Consider the following 22,289-nt stretch of genomic DNA (forward strand, 5'->3'; position numbering starts at 1 on the left):
ATTAAAATTGGGCCACGGCCAATCATCTTCTAACACTTTGGGCGAAACGTGTAAAAATACTTTTGCTCCTTGACTATTTATAAAAACAACATTAATAATTAGCTTGCAATTTTGTTTACTGAAATTAATATTTTTTTGTTAAAATCAAACCAAAATCAAGCGATGGCCCATGATCCAGGATAAGAGATGTGCTATTGCCTAAAAAAAAAAAAACAATGAATTCAGTTTAAGGTCAAATATATATCATTTTCCTTAAACAAATTATTGGCTCAAGATTTAAATGCACATTGAGATGTTGGGACTCAATTCCTTCTTTGGAAGTGAAAAAATTATCTTCTCATCATTCAAGATGAAATAAACATTCTTCTAATATTATATGAGAATAAAAATTAGAGTTGTGTTATAGTAAAATTATTACGGATTCTAATTGTAATATATATGTATTAAAAAAAGTATATTATTTTCCTCATAAAAATGGAAAATTTACACCAATAACTATAAAACTTTTGCTTTTTCAATCTTAACCCCCCAAACAAACTTCTATCAACATTAGCCATAAAAAAAACCTTTGAGACCAAAATACCCCTCTCTCTCATCTCTCCCCCAACAATCTCTCTTTCACCCATCTCTCCCAAACCAAAGAAACTCCCATCGTCGGCGGCAACATCAGCCCTGGTCGGCGGCGGCTCCATCCCTTATCGGCGTCCGATCTACCATCTACAGCCTTCAACAAAACCTAGGTTAGCAATTTTATTTATTTTCATTAATTTAAAATGAAATTTTAGAATAATAGTGGTTGTAGTTTGAGAATAATGGTGTTGGTGGTGGTGGTGTTTGTGGTGGTTGTTGTTGTTTTGGGAGTGTTGTTTTGGGAATGTAGAACCGCTGCCCAATGAAGGGCGCTAGAGCGCGCGCGCGCTCGCGCCCGTGCTGTCGCACCAAATTACAGTGGGTTTAATATTTTTTTCCCGTCAAGTCAATTTATTTTATTTTTGTTGTAAATGCAATATAATAATGTTATAAATATTACAGATACATAGCGAAATCAGAATTATCGGATATCGAAGTAGGCAGGATGTATTTTCGTTATGCCGATCACTTTCCAGGTCGAATTTCGGGCATGTGTAATTTATCTTTGGTCGTAAAAGCCATCGAGGAAAAATTAACAAAGCGGCAGTTGAATTTGTTCAAGAATGATATATTTGGGCAGTTCTTGAAGTGTCGAAACTTTCCATTTAATGGGGTAATTTTGCATAATCTTTTATTGAGGCAAGTGGCCCATGAAGAAGATAGCCGTGAGGATCAGTTATGGTTTCAAATTGATGAGCATTTGATTCGCTTGTTAATTGTAGAATGGTGTCTGGTTACTGGACTTTCATATGGTGTTAATACCGAACTAAGAAATAACCAAACGGTGCATAGGCTACGGAATATGTATTTTGATGGTGTGCATTGCAAGATCAATCTTAAGGAATTCGATGCATTATTTAAGAAGTTAAAATTCGAGGAAATGGATGATATGGACGCATTAAAGATTGTGCTCTTTTATTTTACGGACAGGGTACTAAATGCAAGAAAAAATCACTGTCAAATCAATTTCGATTGGCTTAACGAAGTTGATGATATACAGTGCTTCTGAAATCGTCCATGGGGTCTTTTGTCGTGGGAAATGATATACAAGAGTCTTGATGATGCACTGTTCAAGAAAGACTAGAAATTTAAGACGACTCGGTTGAAAAACCCAGATGATAACATTGAAAAGTACAATCTTTACGGCTTTACGTCCGGGGTTCAGGTGCGTTGTTTTTTTGTTCATTAATAAGTTTTATAGTATTAAATATTTGATAATTGTTTTAATAGGTTTTTCACTTTGGTTGTTGCAGGCATGGATTTACAAAGCGATTAGAGGTTTGCCGTCAACATGGGTCGTGAAAACGAAGAAGAAGATTCCCTGCATCGTGCAATGGAAGCCCATGGCATCTTCGAGAATCAACTTTGCTGAGGTTTATTCATTCTTCAACGACGAATCTCGTCTTGTAAGTAATATGTATTAGTTATTTTTTTAACTTTACTAAATTTAAGTTTAAGTTATGTATACTAACTTAAAATTTTGGATTGAATTTATGGCAGGGGGACGTTTTACAAACCCTTGAGCCGAATTCAAAGGAGAGTAGCAGAAAATATTGGCTCACTGTGAAGGATTACATGCCAAGCATTCCAGACTGGGTTCATAAGGTCGGTATCCTCTAAGTACTATAAATTTTTTAATCGAAATTTTTGACTTTTCATTTACTAATTTTAAATGATACTTTATACAGCACCAACCCTCAATCAACGCGATGCCGTCTGTTACAAGGCAATCAGACGAGCATGACTACATACCAAACCCAACACCAGAGCAGCGTCATGACACTTCTGAGGATGAGGTGGTTGTTGATGACCAACAGGAGCAGACAGACAACTCTGATGACGCACATGATTCTGAGGTTATTAATAATATACGATATTCTTCCTTTATAAATCATTATTGTTTTACTGTTATTCTAAAGTTTTACTTATTTTCCTTTGTAATAGTCAAGGATAAAGCAGTTTAATGATTACATGCGACGACGGCTGGATAAAATTGATCGTAACATTTATGAATTGAAGTCGAAATTAAAAGATTTTAAAGAAACTGTGGTTGGATTTATTGACACATTTTCTAAACGTCCAAATAAGGATTCTCCTACAGGACGCTTGTATGCAGTGAGCAAATTTAAATTTAATAATTATGTTCGTTTAACTTTTAATTTGATAGTTGTTTAATATGTTCATCTTGGCGAATGGACATGCTCCGGATGACTATGGAGTGTATACTGATGTGGGCAATCAAAATTTTTCTACGCCCATGCCATTGTATAGTTTCTATGAGGATGTTAGTGGAGAGAGCGTGCAGGTGTTCACTGAAGTGCCTCCAGGCGTCAGTAAGTTCGGCCGTGCGTACATACCATCATATGTTTATAACAGTTCTTACATGATTCCTCGGCTCAGGCGAGGAAAGAACGTTCGGCTTTACCTTGACCCCAAATCATGGACCATGCGATTGACATGAGTACGAGTGTGGATATAAATCCACTAAGAGGATTGGAGGATTCTATTCTGTTTGCTGAGTTTGATCGATGGTTCGCTGGTGATATGACAGTGGATCGGAGAGTCCAGCACCCGCGGTCATTCTTTCAAATAATATTGAGTTTAGCTTCGATGGGATGACTAGGCGATGGGTAATTATATTTTCGAAGTTCTTTGAGTGTTGTGAATTTGTGTATAATTTTTTTCTTTTAAATCGTAATGTTTCTTCTCATTTACAATATATTCACGAGTATTTTTGCTTGATTAGCGAGAAACAATGGCAGTATCTGAATGCTTTAATTCAATGTGTCACACATACTGACACATTTTTTTGGGTAACGTGCCGACAAAACTTATAAATACATTTTATGTTTTTTTTATTATCGCCTTTAAGTTTTATTAATTTATGCATTTATTGGTTATCTATGTACTAGGTGTTCTTGAATCAGTTATGGAACAACGGAGATTGTGCGGTCGATTCATTAGTATTCGACGACCACTTGAATTGCTATCTTTGTGGGCGACAACACACAATGTCCAAATCAATGACGGATGTCGATATGATATGTATTTTATTGCATTTCACATACTCCATAATGAAAATATACAAGTTGTCGCTTTTTCTTGGTTGTTTTTCAATTTCATATATAACGAACATGTTTTTCAATTTTTATAGACAGTTACTCATCCATGTTAACTTGGACGGCGCGCATTGGGTACTAGCACGAGTAGACTTTCATAAAAATAAAGTCTAAATTTATGACTCATTATTCACATTTCACGACGGCAAAAGATACAAGTTGAAATTCAAGCCACTTGAAGTTATATTCCCTCGATGGTTGGAATATGTTAGCTTCTACAACATCCGACCTGAGTTGCAGAGTGCTGACCCCTGGAAAGTTATCGTAGTTAAGAGCGTGCCATAACAAAAGCCCAGAACTGGCGATTGCAGTGTTTTTGTATTGATGTTTACGATATATTTAATGTTCGGGCTTAGATTAGAGTTTAACACTAGTCATGTCGAGTACTTTAGAAAGAAGATTGCAGTTGACATATTTAATGACGATATTGTATTGTAAACCGTTGTAGTAATTCGAATGTTGAAACTTGAATTTTTATTCTAATTTGCGCACTTAAGTTTATATAATTTTTTTACTCACATTTTAATATTAAAAATAAAATAAAATTGCATGACATTTAAATGTACAATACACAAAAAATAATAACAGTTTTAACCAACGAATCATTGAAACAATACAACTAACTTTGAGTCGACGCAATGAGATTCTTACATCGCTTACGATTATGGCCCAGTTCATGACAGCGCCCGCATCTTACAGTCCGCCGGTTAACGTCCTCGCCAGCCGAGGGTATTCTGAGCTCTTTATGATAGCCAGGTGGTAGTGCCTCAACTGGTGGGTATACTTCCATCTCTTGAATTTCATCTGGAACTTCCCAATCAGCCACGTCGCCAACTGGCTCCACTGGTTGTGCATAAGCCATCGCCAACGATTTTGTAGTGTAAAAGTCCGAGCAAAGGTTAATAAAATCCACCAGGTGTATTAGACACGCCGCAATTGCATGAGCACATACAAGTTGATCAAGTTGAAACACTCTGCATGAGCAAGTTTTCTTTTGCAAGTCAACCAAACATTCCTTAAGCCCACCACCTATAACTTGAAATCGATGCGGAGACACCGGCCGAACTATCATTCTTTCAGCTATAGTTCTCATCTCAATGACTATTTCATCCGCCCATGTTGTTAGCCGAGTACTCATTGATTCAGCCATAATTTTTCTATCATAAAACCATTGTTGTAATGTTTTCCTAAAGTGATCAACAAAATGAGTAACATGAAATTTTCGCGGTTTCCTCATGAAAGAATTAACACTCTCCGCGATGTTGGTGGTAAGTATGATGTACCTCCTACCTTCAAACTGAGACATTGCTCAATTACACGTACCGACATTATTTTCTAAGTAATCAGCCACACCCGAGTGGATCATCCACAACCCTTCAAGTTGTCTCTTAAATTCCTTGTGGCCATATGCTTTTGCTGCATTAATAAAGGCAGGCTCAAATTCATTCCAAAGAGCTTTGGACATTCTAAACTGTGACTTAATGTTACATTTCACGTGGTAAAAACAAACGCCATGAGTTGCATTGTGAAATATTTTAAGAACGACTCTCCTTATGGCAGTGCATCGATCAGAGATAATTACCAACTCAGGTCTATCGCCAATCACTCTGTGTAACTTCATCATAAACCATTCCCAAGCATCATTGTTTTCTGAATCCATGAACCCAATGACTAACGGATACAATTGATTGTTACCATCAAGACATGTTGCCACGAACATACTTCCACGATATAGCCCCTTGAGATGAGTATCATCTACAGCAATGACAGGCCGAATGTACTGCATAAAACCCTTGATGGAAGATCCGAGTGCTAAAAAATAGTACAAGAAATTACCATCTCAATCCTACTCGAGGTGAGTGAATGTACCCTCATTCGCTGTAGTTAGTATGTGAGAGTATTTAGGGAGCAAGTTGTATGACTCTGCAGGGTTTGTTAACATATATGTTTCCATAATATTGATTTTGATGATAACAAACAAGATTAAGAATTATTAATCTTTTAAGCTCAAATTATTTAATATTCTTTTTAAATAAATAATTATTTTTACATTATAAAGGTTTTATATTTAATGGAAAAATGATTTTAAGAAATTGATTGTTTTTATTCTTTTTAAATAAATCATTATTTTCACATTATAAATGTTTCATATTTAATGGAAAAATGATTTTATGAAATTGGTTGTTTTTCAAAGTTTATGGTTTAATTGAAAGAATTTTGAAAACTTTGAAATAAACAAGTATTGCTTGAAATTTTGGAGAATGACTTATTTGAAAAGTGTCATAGCATTTTGGGCTATACCATAATTTCAGAAAGTTTTGAGATTAACAAAGCATTACTTAGAAATTCTGAAATTGGACCTATGTGCAAAGTTTCATAACATTTTGGGCCGTAATACAGTTTTATAAAGTTTTGGGGTCAAACTATAAATTTAGAAAATACTTTCACTGTAGCAAACGGCTAACCGTTTATTTAAAACGGCTAACCGATAATTTCCAGAAAGCATGTTCTGCAAAGTATTGTTAAAATGATGATTCTGGAAACTAACGGTGAACCGTTTACTGAAAACGGTTAACCGATTATTTCCAGATTGCTAACCTTGAACCGTTTAGTAAGAACGGTTAAACTAAATTTGTTTTGCAGGTCTCTGGAAATTAACGGCGAAAGGGTAAGCCTAAACGGCTAACCGTTTATTTGAAAATTGGCCCAACGGTAACTTTGACCGGCCTAAACGGTTAACCGTTAATGGTTAACGGCGAACCGTTTTCGAGCAGACAGTTTATAACGGCTAGTTTTTCAGCTCCAACTATAAATAAGCTCAATCCAATTCAAACAAGAGGGATTCCAACGATCATCATTGAGCAAAATATTGAGAATACAACTTTCATTGAGCTTTAAATTCTTGTATTCATCTCATTCATTCACACATTGAGCTTTCACTTGTGATCAAACATATTGTGTGAGAGAGATTCATTTGTAATCTTTTTTTGTAAAATCAAGTTAAAAGATTGTAAGTGTTGGGATACACTTGGGTTAAGAGATTGGAGATAATCTCTTGTTGTAAAGGTCCATTGACACATTGGAAGTCAATTGTAAGCGTTTGAAGCCTTGGGAGGCTAGCTTAGTGAAATCCTCAAGCCCGGTGAGCTTGGAGGCGTGGACGTAGGCGGTGATTACCGAACCACGTAAAAATCATTGTGTTTGTTTTCTCTTCCCTTACTCTTTTAATATTGTGCATGATTGAATTTATTGTTTTCAATTTGATCAAGGCAATAGATTAAATTGTTGTGTGGTTTGCTTAGCTTAATTTTTAAAATTCCAATTCACCCCCCCTCTTGGGTTGCCTAGTTAGTATTTCATTTGGTATCAGAGCGAGGTGCTCTTGTATAGACTTAACCGTCTAGAGTTAAAGATCTATAGCAACCCAAATTAGCTCAACCTTCATGGAAGGCCAATCTACCACTAGACCTCCATTCTTTGATGGTAATGACTATCCTTATTGGAAAACTAGGATGAGAGTGTTTTTACAAGCCTTAGATTATGAACTATGAGAAATAGTTTGTGATGGTTCATTCATTCCTAGGAAGAATGTTTTAAGTGAATTGGATAAGAAAAAGATGTCATTAAATTCCAAGGCTATGAATGCTTTATTTTGTGCCTTAGATAAAAAGGAATTTCATAAAGTTTCAAATTGTTCTAATGCTTATGAAATTTGGAGAAAACTTGAAATTGTGTATGAGGAGACTATAAAGGAGGAGGAATTTCATGAAGTGTCGAATTTGGCACTTATGACAATTGGAGATGACTCGGATGATGGACTTGATGAGGTAAATGATCTTCCTACTTATAATGAATTACATGATGCGTTTAAAGAATTGTATGATGAGTGGATGAAAATTGGTAAAAAGAATACATGTCTTAAAAAGAAAATGGTAGAGCTCACAAATGAAAATGAAACTCTAAGTGCAAAGATTAGTTGCCTAGAATTAGAAAATAAAACATTGCATGATAGAGTTGCATTATCAAATGAGAAACCTAGCACTTCACACAAGCATCTAGAATCACATGTAAATGACTTGAAAAATGAAAAAGATGCTTTGCAAAAATCCAATGTTTCATTAAATGAAAAGATCAAAGAATTAGAATTAGATAATGAAATGTTACATGATAGAATTGCATCATTCACATGTAAACAAAGTACTTCGTATGAGCATGAGAAATCACATGTTGATGAATTAATAAATGAAAATGAAACGCTTAAGAAAAGGAGCAATGAGTTGAATAAGATTGTTTTGAAATTCACAAATGGGCAAAAGATGTTGGATAACATGCTTAATTCACAAAAATGTGTGTTTGATAAAGGAGGACTTGGGTATAAGCCTTACTTGAAACAAAAATATTATAAGAATTATTTTGTTAAGGCTACCTCCATAAATGATCAAATTGTATGTCATTATTGCAATCAAAATGGTCATATGAAGAATAGATGTCCAATTAAAAGAAATGTGTATTATGGAGTCAAATGTATTTGGGTTCCGAAAGGAACTAAATCTAACACTCAAGGACCCAAAAGTATTTGGGTACCAAAGGGCACAACGTGAATGTTTTCTTTGTAGGTACCACAATCAAGGAATGGTGGAGAGTTCCTTGATGAAGCTTATGAGGATAATCACTTGATCATGGTCTAAGCAAAAATAATGAGGCAAAATGATTTAATTGTTTTGGTAACTATTATTGCCTTATTGATTATAAGTTATGGTCTTTTAATCTTAGTAAATATTTAACATTTCATTTGGTATCATAACATTGAGTGCATTAACATGAAGTGGATAAGTTTATCTTGCCTATTTACTATATTGAGTGAATCATGACAAATGAATTTACGAAAGTATGCTTGTATGTTTACATGATGGAATTATCATTGTGTTTAACATTTAGTGCTTTATCATGATGCATGGTTATATATTTATGATGATAGCTTGTCAACTTATCATGATAGATTTGTTTGATTTTTAATTATGTAATGCCTAAGCATGATAAATAAGTGATATGCTTTAATTCTAAATCTTTGAATATTTACATATTTCATGATTGTGTGATGTATATGCATGATAGATGAGTTATATGTTATTTCTTGCATTAGAAGTGATCATGGTGGATAATTCGAAAATCATGCATTTGAGATTTTTTTGTAATGGTTTTGCCATTGAATATAAATTTTCATCACCTAGAACTCCACAACAAAATGAAGTTGTAGAGAGAAATGATAAGTCTATTAAAAAAAATAGTTAAGACCACATTGATTAGACATCATCTCAATAATACTCTCTATGAGCTTTGGAAATATAGAAAACCCAACATTAATTATTGCAAAGTTTTTGGATGCAAATGTTATATTTTGAACACAAAAGATAATCTTGGCAAATTTGATCCAAAATTTGATGTTGTATTTTTCTTGGCTATTCAAACACAAGCAAAACTTATTGAGTGTATAACAAAAGAACTTTGATTGTGGAAAAATTTATACTTGTTATATTTGATGAGTCTAATTCTTCCTCTATGGAGAAAGTTGTTTTTGATGATAATGTAGATGAAGAGCTACAAGAAGATTATCAAATGATAGCCAAAAGAATGCACCACTTGACAATCAAGAGGAGCAACATGAAGAAACAAATGCGAAGTAAAATGAAAGTACTTCTCAAATACTCCCTAAGAAATGGAGGTATGTTTCTTCTCACCTTAAGAACTTAATTTTGAAAGATCCATCACAAGGTGTAACTACTATATCATCACTTAAAAATATATATGAGCATTTGTAATAGTGGATTTGATCACTTGTTCTTTAACTCATCATTATGGCTTTTCTTAATAGCTATGTTGATTTTGATGATCTATAATGGCATATGTTGATTTTGATGATTTATATATTGTTATTATGTTCTTATGCTTTGCTTAAGTTTTGATGATAAAGTTTGTGCTTTGATGATTCCATTGTATTTGATGAAGTTTGATTTTATGCAATCTATGATTGGTGAATGGATGCATTTTTTGTACTTTATTGATGTATTGTCAAATATGCATTACTTGCTTTAAATAATATCGAAAAGGGGAGAAATACATATACTTCGAGAATTTTAAGCATATGCGATTTTTTTTGTTATATTGAAATGTCACATTAGATATTTGATAAGTTTAGTTGTTTTTATTTATAAAATGTGATTGGTAATTATGGAGCTTGAATATTTGATAATATGCATGCCAATTTGGTAAAGAAATCAAAACCTCTTTGCAAAGAAGAATTTTCAAAAATTCGGCATAAACTTGGGATGATTTGATTTCTCGATGATTTTGGTAATTGATGATTATATGTGCGTTGCTTGATGAATTGAAGGAGTTGTTGGTTTGTTATAATTGTTGAGAATAAGTTGAAGCGAAATCTATTGAAATGACGTACTTGGGTATCTGGATCCGTATCAACATGCATCATGGGCTAAATAATCTGTATTAATGCCAATTAAATCATGAGGGGGGAATCCACACCTCATGAACCACGCTTTAATCAATATGGTGCTAAGGGCTTATCGTGCCAAATAATAATAACCTTATACTAGAGAGCCGGTGTAACTAAGGCGGTATCTAGACAAGATCAGTATTATTTGTCGACGATAAGTCAAATCATCCACAAAAACTAGAGGGGAAAAGAAAATAAATTTACCAAATAAAGCCCATGACACATGTTGAGACTTCACCTTCAACCCAAGCTTGAAAGGAAATTAGCTACTCATAATTGAACTAGGGGCAAAATGAGAATTTATTAAAATACAAAGAAAATACAAGATGGAGAAGGAATTACAGAAAATGGATCCCAAAAATGGATTCAGAGATATCAAATTAGGGGGGGAGGCCCCCTTTTTATAGATACATGGAGTAAATCATGGCCATCGGATTAAAAACAGTTTGGACGCTCAGGATTGCGCCACGTCATCAGTCAACAGTCCACGGTTTGACCACGCGGATGAACAGTAACGCGGTTTGACCCGGATGAACAGTAACGCGGTTTGGTTGAAAATAATCCTGTGTGATGCATGCACCGTACGCGAGATTTTTCGTCCACTGATATGCTGCCACGTCACCATCAACAGTACATAAGAAGTTTAGTCCAACAGGATCGTGACACCTCATCAGTCAATGCCACATCATCGGTCAATGCCACGTCATCGGTCAATGCCACATCATCGATCCGTCTATGTGAACAGTGTCGTGAACAGTAACGTAGACAGTACCGTATACGTGAATAGTACCGTACATGTGAATAGTGCCATTTTTCCTTTTATGCTCCTCCTAAGGTTTTCGACCGTCCTGAGTTCAAAAGTGATGTCCGTTTTGCCGTCTGATCTCTCCTTTATTGTGAAATGACTATAATGCCCCTAAAATACATAAAATACTTAATTAAAATAACACACACGTAATTACATCACAAGAAGGTTAAATACATAAAAGTAAGGGTTGTTAGTAAGACTTGAAATGTAAAATGACGGTTTTCTCCTTTATAAATATGCATTTTCTAACACTCAACACACCCCCCAACCAGCTTATTGCTAGTCCCTAGCAAATAATGCGAAAACAAAATTCAAATTCAAAATGATTTTTTTTTTTTGAAACACTCGTGTTTATTCAATCAGATTAATTATAGCAATCAAATAAAAGTATAAGCATTATCTCCAGTCTAAAGCAACATCACACCCACATCAACCATCCACATGAATTAGCCCAGTAGACTTTGTTATAGCTACTTTCAAGAATGACATGTCAAACCCCAAAATCTCACTGGAAGTAGTGACACTCTCACAAAGAAATTAAAACCCAATAAACATAGTCACTCCAATGAATGGTAATTGAGAGAGAAAATGATAAAGAAATGATATCACATGCTCTCACCAAGATGAAATAAATATGCCCTCAGCTTAGAAATAATACGATCTCAAGTCAAATAAAATGTTAGTCAACCCACTTTATTTATTTTTTTTTTTATTATGCATCACTACATCTTTTTAGCCCATATAACTAGCTTCTACTTCAAACTATAGTTCCCTAAAATCAAGAAGGACTTTTATTAGGACGTAACGTAGGCTAGGGATATGGCTAACAAATAAAGGAAATAAGGAAAACAAAATGTATGTTTGAGAAAAATGAAGAGAAATTTTTTTGTTTTTTTTTTTGAAGTTGCAAGGTGTATTTCACCTATTGTTGTTATTTTTATTCTTTTGAAACAATAATTTTTTTTTTTGACTTTTATTTGGCATAACTTCACTGAACAATATTCTTTTGAAACAATAATTTTTTTTTTTGACTTTTATTTGGCATAACTTCACTGAACAACATAATTATTTACATTTTCTCAAACATAAATAGGTGATGGAACTTATAAGATATCGGGTAATACTCCAAATCGGAGTGGGTCAAGATGATAAGTTGACAAAGAAAAGGTTTTTTTTTTTTTTTTTTAAAGGCTCAAAAGGGGTAACTATGGATATTTAATAAAAGGGATGGCTAGAAAGGCTCAAACGGATCAAAGATGGCCTTTCCATCGTTCTTTAGGGCTCTAAATAATCATCCATATCTACTAGTTAAATGGGTCTCCCAATGTAACAACACACATTTTTTTCTTTTTTTTTATTTTACAATTTTTTTTAAAGGGTTAACTCAAAAGCAATTTAGAGATCGTGTGTAAAATAATAAACTGCTAAGCTGTATAAAGAGTGGGCAAAAGGGTTATTCTCCAAGAAAAATAATAGGCTCAAAAACTCACTTGGTACTTATTATGACACGTTCATTCCTTCAAGCAACTCACATTTGTCTCCGACATCAACATGTAGAGTAGCAAACATAACGTAACATCACTTAAGACCAAAGATAATACAAATACTAAAATTTGAAATTAATCATGTCATCCAATGTTAAAACAAATCACACAAATTTTTTTTTTTCAAACAACATTCTACCCTCAACCTATTCTAAGCATGAAAAAATATGCATGCAGAAATGTGAAAATGATGCATAAAAACTAATTAGAAAAGTTACACGTAAAATGATAGAAAACGAAAATGATTTTTTTTTTTTTTAAGAAGATGCGTTTCCAGAGGAACTACACTTCATATTCAGCCATCTTCGACTCAAAAGTTGGAAAATGTATATTTATAGAGGAGAAAAAAAAAAGAAGAAGAAAAATGAACATCAAAACTTAATAAAGAAAAAGAATTTTTTTTTTTAATTTTTTAATTTTTTTTTTAAACAATGAAGATGCGTTTCTAGAGTCACTACCCTCCATATTCAGCCATCTTCAACACAAAAAGTTAGCAATAGTTAGTTTCTACAACAAAAAAATTAGTAAAAACTTAACCAAACTTCTACAATTGTCGACTATTCCCTCCCCCCAACCAGAACGAAACATTGTCCTCAATGTTTGAAAGGAAAGAAGTAAAGTTTAGAAGACATCACCTGGGTGGTGTAACACAGAAGAAAATATTTACAGGCGGAGAGTTAAATCTAATTTGTACTTCTTACTGCGGCTACTGTTACCATCATTATTTGGTCGCTCCAACACAAAGGTCCAGGGGTCTGGCTCCGGTTTATAAGCTTGTAACATATCAAGTAGCTCATTAGCAGTGTGAGCACAAATAAAGAGTTTTTTCACATTAGAAGGAATGAAATAGTTTTTTATTGCATGGTTAAGAAATGCGATAAAGCCATCATAAAAGTTATTGACATTTAACAAACCGATGAGTTTCTGGTGGATGTGCAGATGGGCCCAAGATGCTAGTGTCATAAGTGCCTCTAGTGTTGCAAGATCTCCTGGAAGGAAAATAAAAGCATCAGCATGATTAAGCATTTCAGTTATTCTTTCTTGCATACCTGAGACGACTAACTCTTCTCCAGTTGATGAGTCAGACGAACTGCCCAATGGTTTTAGGACTCTTGGGATGATGCCTAACACTTGACTTCCTCTGATAAAAGCTGCTTCTGAGACCATTTTTGATAACCCTCGGTTACCTCCTCCATACACCAAGTGTAATTTTCTCTCCGCTATACTTCGACCAAGATTTATGGCTGCCTCAACGAACTCTTTATGTTTGCCATATGTAAATCCAGAAAGCACACAAATGTTCTTGAATTGTCTATTGGGAGTAGCTGCCATTGTGAAACTTCTCAAAAATAATTTGTGAGTGCTTGACAAAAAAAAAATCACATTTAAGAATCTTGGTGACAGTGGATCACAGTTGTGTATGAGGTAACATGTCAGTGTCAAATAACGCGTAAAGCACGTGGCTCGCGAGTCAAAAAGGAAACAGTAAAAAGAAAAAAGCAAACAATAATAAAATTATTAAAGACAATAATACACACAATAAAACAATAGTGAAATAAAATAACAGTAAAGTGAAAGAATATTTACAGATAGTTGCGACTGTGGCTCACATCTTCCTCTGGTTTTACGTCCAGAAACGGCTTAAACGCCCTCTATGGGTCGAGGATAGGCTTCCTATCCAGTTTTCTTATAAACTGGCAAACATGGTCGTTTATAGTCAGATTCCCGAGACTATATCGTGCATGCTCTTTCTGGAATAATGGCCATAACCGGAGAATCGCTCCTTGAACATATCCACTGGGATGCGTTTCAAGAGACAAAAGGATATCATCCAATGATTCCTTATTCAAGCCATCCCTAATGAATTGAATCTTATCTTCCCTGTTATCAGACACCATTCCTAAAGAACATGGGTTTCTATCGCAACTCATTCTGGCACACTTATGACAAGCAACAGAAATTCTTCGAGCTCGTCGTTTTCTTGCATAATTTCCTTTACCACAACCAGGCATGAATGCAATAAATTTTGGAGGTAACTCACCTGCCGATCGTACTTTAACCTCGATTAACCAACGGATGTCAGCATGTATGTTATTCCTCATGAGCAATCGCATGCGTTCGGACCGAGCTTTATAGATCGTAAGGAGGGCATTCTGAGGAAGTGAAGGGAATCGCTTGTGAAGCTTCGCTAGAATCTCGTTTCTGTCCATACTTTCGCCTCAGAATATCAGTTATTATGGGAAACTGAAGTAACCGACTTGATTGTCACGGAGTACCGTTATCCGCCACTTCACCGGGGTAACAAACTAAAGCACACAAAAAAAAAACAAATTAAAACACACAAAGAAAATTAAAATCGTCCTCTTATTGAATTTACCTCAAGCTCCAACTGGTTGTCGTAAACACTTCTCTCAATGTCTCTGAGTTGGCGTTCTAAACCCTCAACATAGGCTACTAACTCTGGTGGTTGTAGAGCCCAAATGCGTTGTGTTTTACAAAATTGAATCTGCTTTTTGAGATGAGTTTTGACACGTTGAAGTGGTTTAAGAATGTTCAGGAAGAACGGTCTAAGTAAGGTACTCATGATTAACAATGATAAGAAAAAAAAAACTTAATGGTAAAACAAACACACTTATGCAAAAATAATTTCAATTAGCAAAAGAATAATAAAAAGAAAGAAAGAAAAATCAAATCAACAAAAAGAAAAAAATCAATTCAAATCTGGTGGGTCACTCAAATTTATTTCGGTGTCTTCTCCATGTGGTTGGTACTCAAGATATGGCTTTAATCTTTGACCATTAACTTTAAACGTGACACCGTTCTTTGGGTCCTTAATTTCAATTGCCCCATGTGGAAAAACAGTATGAACAATAAAGGGACCAGACCATCGAGAGCGTAACTTACCTGGGAATAGGTGCAAACGAGAATTGAATAAAAGCACTTTCTGACCTGGAGTGAACGATTTTCTCATAATGTGCTTGTCATGAAAGACTTTCATTCGTTGCTTGTAAATCTTGGCATTTTCGTATGCATCATTGCGAATTTCTTCAAGTTCTGCCAGTTGTAATCTTCTTTCTGAGCTGGCTTGCTGCATGTCAAAGTTGAATTTCTTGATGGCCCAATATGCACGATGCTCTAATTCCACAGGTAGGTGGCAAGCTTTTCCATACACTAGCCTATAGGGTGACATCCCAATCAGGGTCTTGAAAGCCGTTCTATATGCCCATAATGCATCATCAAGTCTTAATGACCAATCTTTTCTGTCCGGCCTCACCGTCTTTTCTAATATGTGCTTTATTTCTCGATTGGAGATCTCAACTTGGCCACTGGTTTGCGGATGATAAGGGGTCGCCACTTTGTGTGTGATTGAATACTTTGTCAAAAGAGCTTTGAATGCTTTGTTACAAAAGTGGGCACCACCATCACTAATTATTGCTCGAGGGAATCCAAAGCGTGAAACAATGTTGCTTTTCAAAAATGCTATCACCACCTTATGATCATTGGTCCTACATGGAATTGCTTCTACCCATTTTGATACGTAGTCAACAGCAACCAATATGTATTGATGGCCAAAAGATGGGGGAAAGGGTCCCATGAAGTCGATACCCCATACGTCAAAAATTTCAACCACTAAAATTGGATTTAATGGTATCATGTTTCTTCGTGTAATGCTCCCCATTCGTTGACACCTATCACATGAAGAACAGAAAGTGTAAGCATCTCGAAATATAGTTGGCCAATAGAAACCACATTGTAAAACTTTAGTCGCTGTTTTCTTAGCACTGAAATGGCCTCCACAAGCTTGTTCATGGCAGAATGAAAGGATATTCTGAATTTCACTTTCAGGGACACATCGTCTAACAATTTGGTCTGCACAATACTTGAACAAATATGGGTCATCCCAAAAGAAATTCTTTATTTCCGCAAAGAATTTAGCCTTGTCTTGCTTGGTCCAATGCGCTGGAAATTTACCTGTAACAAGATAATTAACTATATCAGCATACCAAGGTAATACTTCCACACTCATTAATTGTTCATCTGGAAATGACTCATTTAATATTAATGGCTCTGTAATTGTGTCAAAATGGAGACGAGAGAGATGGTCCGCCACAACATTTTCTGTCCCTTTCTTATCTTTGAATTCCAAGTCAAATTCCTGCAAAAGTAACACCCAACGAATTAGTCTAGCTTTTGCATCTTTCTTTGTGAGAAGATATTTAAGAGCAGCATGATCTGTGAATATAATTATTTTACAACCAATGAGATAAGATCGAAATTTCTCTAATGCAAACACTACTGCTAGCATTTCTTTTTCAGTAGTTGAATAGTTCAACTGTGCATCATTCAATGTCATACTAGCATAGTAAATAACATGAGGAATTCGATCAACTCTTTGTCCTAATATTGCTCCTACTGCATAATCAGATGCATCACACATGAGCTCAAATGGTAAGCTCCAGTTTGGGGCCTGAATAATGGGTGATGATGTCAACAATTGCTTTAATTTTTCAAAAGCCATAAGACACGAATCATTAAAGATAAAAGGTACATCCTTAGCAAGTAAATTGCATAAGGGTCTAGAAACTTTGCTAAAATCTTTAATGAAACGTCTATAGAAACCAGCATGCCCAAGGAAAGATCTTACTTCTCTGACTGTTTTGGGTGGAGGAAGATTAGAAATGAGATCCACCTTGGCTTTGTCAACCTCAATACCTTTTCTCGAAATGATGTGACCGAGAACAATACCTTGTTTTACCATAAAATGGCACTTCTCCCAATTCAAGACTAAGTTCTTCTCGGTACATCTCTGCAGAACTAGCGTTAGATGATGTAAACATTGATCAAACGAGTCACCAAAGACAGAAAAATCATCCATAAAGACTTCAAGGAATCGTTCAACCATATCAGAAAAAATGCTCAACATGCATCGTTGGAATGTAGCAGGTGCATTACATAATCCAAATGACATTCTCTTATATGCAAAAGTGCCAAAAGGGCGAGTGAAAGTAGTTTTCTCCTGATCTTTTGGTGCTATGGGAATCTGATTATATCCTGAGTAGCCATCTAGAAAGCAATAAAATTCGTGGCCTGCTAATCTATCAAGCATTTGATCGATAAATGGTAAAGGAAAATGGTCTTTACGTGTGACAGAATTCAACTTTCTATAATCAATGCATACACGACATCCTGTAGTTACTCTAGTTGGTATCAATTCATTATCAGCATTGGTAACTACTGTGACTCCTGACTTTTTGGGGACGACTTGTACATGACTGACCCATGAACTATCAGAAATTGGGTAAATGATACCTGCATCTAATAGCTTAAGGACTTCAGTTCTAACAACTTCTTTCATGTTAGGATTTAACCGACGTTGCATCTCCCTAGTAGTTTTAGCATTTTCATCAAGGTGAATGTAATGCATGCAGTCTACTGGGTTTATACCTTTAATGTCTGCTATGGTCCATCCTAATGCTCCTTTGTGCTCTTTTAAAACATTCAACAACTTACCTTTTTGTTCGTCATTTAGGGATGATGAGATGATTACCGGCAGAGTACTTTCTTCTCCCAAAAACGCATATTCCAAAGTGTTGGGTAATGGTTTGAGCTCGAGTTTTGGTGGTGATTCTGATGATGGGATGAGTTTCTTTTCTGATGGTGCTAGTTGTTCAACTCTTGACTTCCATTTATTAGTGTCCATGGATGGTGCTGAGTCAAGTAGGGCGTTGACCTCATCGACCGATCTGTCAATATCAAAATCAAAACCAAAGTGAGTTAAGCATGTCTGTAAAGGGTCATCACTAAGGTTTGAAATAAAAGTATTATCGACTATTGTTTCTATTAAATCTACATCAACAATTCAATCATCTGCACTGTGAGGTTGTTTGGCAATGTTGAAAATATTTAGCTCCATAGTCATGTTGCCGAATGACAATTGCATATTTCCGGTCCTACATTGAATATGAGCATCTGCAGTTGCCAAGAAAGGTCGGCCTAGAATAATGGGGATGTGCTTCCTTGAGTCCTGTATTGGTTGAGTGTCAATTACAATGAAATCAACAGGAAAATAAAACTTGTCTACCTGGATAAGCACGTCCTCCACAATACCACGAGGTATTTTCGTGGACCGATCTGCAAGCTGTAACACCACTGGAGTTGGGTGTAATTCTCCCAGTCCAAGTTTCACAAATACTGAATAAGGCAACAAATTTACACTAGCACCTAAATCCAACAAAGCATTCTCAATTGTGTGGTTCCCTATACTACATGAGATAGTGGGGGAGCCTGGGTCTTTGCATTTTAAAGGAATTTTATGTTGGAGTATAGAACTAACGTTTTCTGTTAAAAATGCCTTCTTTTGAACATGCATATTTCTCTTTTTAGTACAAATGTCTTTAAGAAACTTGGCATAAGATGGAACTTGCTTTATAGCATCAAGTAAAGGGATGTTAACACTTACCTGTTTGAAGATTTCAAGAATCTCACCTGTGGATTTTTCCTTCTTTCCTTTCGCTAACCTCTGAGGAAATGGAGCTTTGGGAACGTATTCTCGTGGGTTGGTTTCTTCTTTTTCCTCCGGTGGTGAGTCCTCAACATTCACAGGTACAATTTGATTTTCTTTTGTCACCGGTATCTCCACTTTGTTGTCGACTTCTTTTCCTTTTCGCAAGGTCATGACTGCTTTGACCTCTCCATGCTGTTGTGGTGAACTGGTACTTGCTTCATGTACTCCTTTAGGGTTAGGCACTGGTTGACTTAGAAACTTGCCTTTCTCAACAGTCATCGCCAAGGTCTGAACTGAAGAAGCAAGTTGTCCCACCATCTTCTCGAGGCTTGAAACTGATTGGGCTTGTGAGTTGAAGCCTGCTCTCAACTCATTTTGTAGTCCATCAATGGTGCGATTCTGTTGCTCAATCGTAGAGTGAGTAGCATTCTTGAGATTCTGGAATGAATCCTCCCATGGTCTGGGTTGAGAGTAGTTCTGGTTCTGATTGAATGGTCTAAATGGGGGCTGAGAGGCTTGAGGAACTTGAGGAATTTGTGGAGCTGGAGCTGCTGGTCCATTCTGTTGGAATCCTTGAGACCATGAAAAATTGGGGTGGTCTCTCCATCCAGGGTTATATGTGTTGGAGTATGGGTTGTAATTAGATGGCTTTCTCATTACACCTATGGCATTGGCTTGATCGGAGTATGAGTCATGGTCATGTGGTTCTGTTGATTTAGCAGTCGATAACGATGCTATTTGTCGAGCAAGACCTTCAACCATCTCCTTGACTTCTTTGATTCCCGAAGTTGACTCGCCAATTTGAACCTTATTTACTCCCTTAATTCTTCTAGTATTCCTGAGTGATCGACTCCGTTGTTGGGAATTATCTGCTTGTCGCTGGAAGAATTCCCAAATCTCTGATGCACTTTTTGACATTAGCTCTCCTCCACTTGTTGCCATTAGCCATTCTTGCACATTCGGCAATAATCCCTCCAAAAAGTATTGGCATTGGTGCCATTTCTCGTACCCATGATGTGGACACTTCAAGAGTAGCCCATTAAATCGCTCCCATGTTTCGAAAAACTGCTCGTCCTCTCTCTAGGTAAACTCTGAAATTTCCCTGCGAATAGAATTGGTTTTATGCACTGGGAAATATTTATTTAGAAATTTTGTAACCATTTGTTCCCATGATGCAATGCTATTAGCAGGCAAAGTATTTAACCATGAACGAGCTCTATCCTTTAAAGAAAATGGGAATAATCTAAGTTTAACATCATCGTCTGAAAAATTTTCATATTTAAAAGTTTGACAAATTGCATGAAAATCATTCAGATGATTATATGGGTCCTCATTTTCTAGGCCATAGAATGTGGGGAGACAATTTAGCACACTAGGTTTTAATTCAAAACTCCTAGCAGCTACATTTGGGTATCTTATGCATGATGTGTTCAAATTAGCTAAGGGACTAAAATAGTCCTTAAATGGCCTCTCCTGTGGTGCTTGTAAATCCATTCCAAATTTATTTTTAATGTGTTTTTGTGTGCGAAGTGTTTTTTCTAATTCAAGGTCTATAGGTTCAAGATTAGGTAATAATGACCTACGACCATGCATGCAAAATAAAATAAAAATAAAAATAAAGATGGGAACAAAACAAATAAAAATAAATAAGAGGGAGAAATTATGATACTAACCTTATTGCGCTATTACAACCTTACTATAAAAATACACAAAAATAAATACGTGAAATAAATTAACTAAAAATTAAATTAATAAAATAAACAAAAATTACAAAGAAAAAAATAAATTGAAAATTAAATTACAGAAATTTAAAGAAGAGAAAAAGAAAAGAAATACTAACCTTTAAATGTAGATTCACTTTTTTTTTTAATAAAAAGAAAATTACAAAAAAAAACAATTAAAAGAAATTAATCACAAAAATTAATTCTACGAATTAAAATAACTTACCTCCCCGGCAACGGCGCCAAAAACTTGTTGTGCAAATTTTGTTGAACTCGCAAGCGCACGAATCTATTGTAGTATAGATCAATGGTGACGAGTGTCGATCCCACGAGGAGGTGGATTTTAATTATGTGAAGAATTAATTTTGTAAATGGGTGGTTGGATTTATGGTGGAAATGATTTGGAATATGCTAAAACTTAAATTAAAATGGCGAGAATAAATTCTAAAATTGGAATTGCAATGGCGAGAATAAGTTGAAGCGAAATCTATTGAAATGACGTACTTGGGTATCTGGATCCATATCGACATGCATCATGGGCTAAATAATCTGTATTAATGCCAATTAAATCATGAGGGGGGAATCCACACCTCATGAACCACGCTTTAATCAATATGGTGCTAAGGGCTTATCGTGCCAAATAATAATAACCTTATACTAGAGAGCCGGTGTAACCAAGACGGTATCTAGACAAGATCAGTATTATTTGTCGACGATAAGTCAAATCATCCACAAAAACTAGAGGGGAAAAGAAAATAAATTTACCAAATAAAGCCCATGACACATGTTGAGACTTCACCTTCAACCCAAGCTTGAAAGGAAATTAGCTACTCATAATTGAACTAGGGGCAAAATGGGAATTTATTAAAATACAAAGAAAATACAAGATGGAGAAGGAATTACAGAAAATGGATCCCAAAAATGGATTCAGAGATATCAAATTAGGGGGGGAGGCCCCCTTTTTATAGATACATGGAGTAAATCATGGCCATCGGATTAAAAACAGTTTGGACGCTCAGGATTGCGCCACGTCATCAGTCAACAGTCCACGGTTTGACCCGGATGAACAGTAACGCGGTTTGGTTGAAAATAATCCTGTGTGATGCATGCACCGTACGCGAGATTTTTCGTCCACTGATGTGCTGCCACGTCACCATCAACAGTACATAAGAAGTTTAGTCCAACAGGATCGTGACACCTCATCAGTCAATGCCACATCATCGGTCAATGCCACGTCATCTGTCAATGCCACATCATCGGTCAATGCCACGTCATCGATCCGTCTATGTGAACAGTGTCGTGAACAGTAACGTAGACAGTACCGTATACGTGAATAGTACCGTACATGTGAATAGTGCCATTTTTCCTTTTATGCTCCTCCTAAGGTTTTCGACCGTCCTGAGTTCAAAAGTGATGTCTGTTTTGCCGTCTGATCTCTCTTTTATTGTGAA

General features: G+C 35.6%; 1 protein-coding gene across 1 annotated transcript; it reads right to left on the reverse strand.

The window, feature by feature from the left end:
* Positions 1-4,368: 4,368 nt before the first annotated feature.
* LOC112096449 lies at positions 4,369-5,055 on the reverse strand. The gene has a single exon (XM_024179893.1). It carries the CDS (start codon positions 5,053-5,055, stop codon positions 4,369-4,371), a length of 687 nt encoding a protein of 228 aa, XP_024035661.1.
* Positions 5,056-22,289: the final 17,234 nt, after the last annotated feature.

This window comes from Citrus clementina, unplaced genomic scaffold, assembly GCF_000493195.1.
Source record: "Citrus clementina cultivar Clemenules unplaced genomic scaffold, Citrus_clementina_v1.0 scaffold_8, whole genome shotgun sequence".
Classification (NCBI taxonomy): Eukaryota; Viridiplantae; Streptophyta; class Magnoliopsida; order Sapindales; family Rutaceae; genus Citrus; species Citrus x clementina.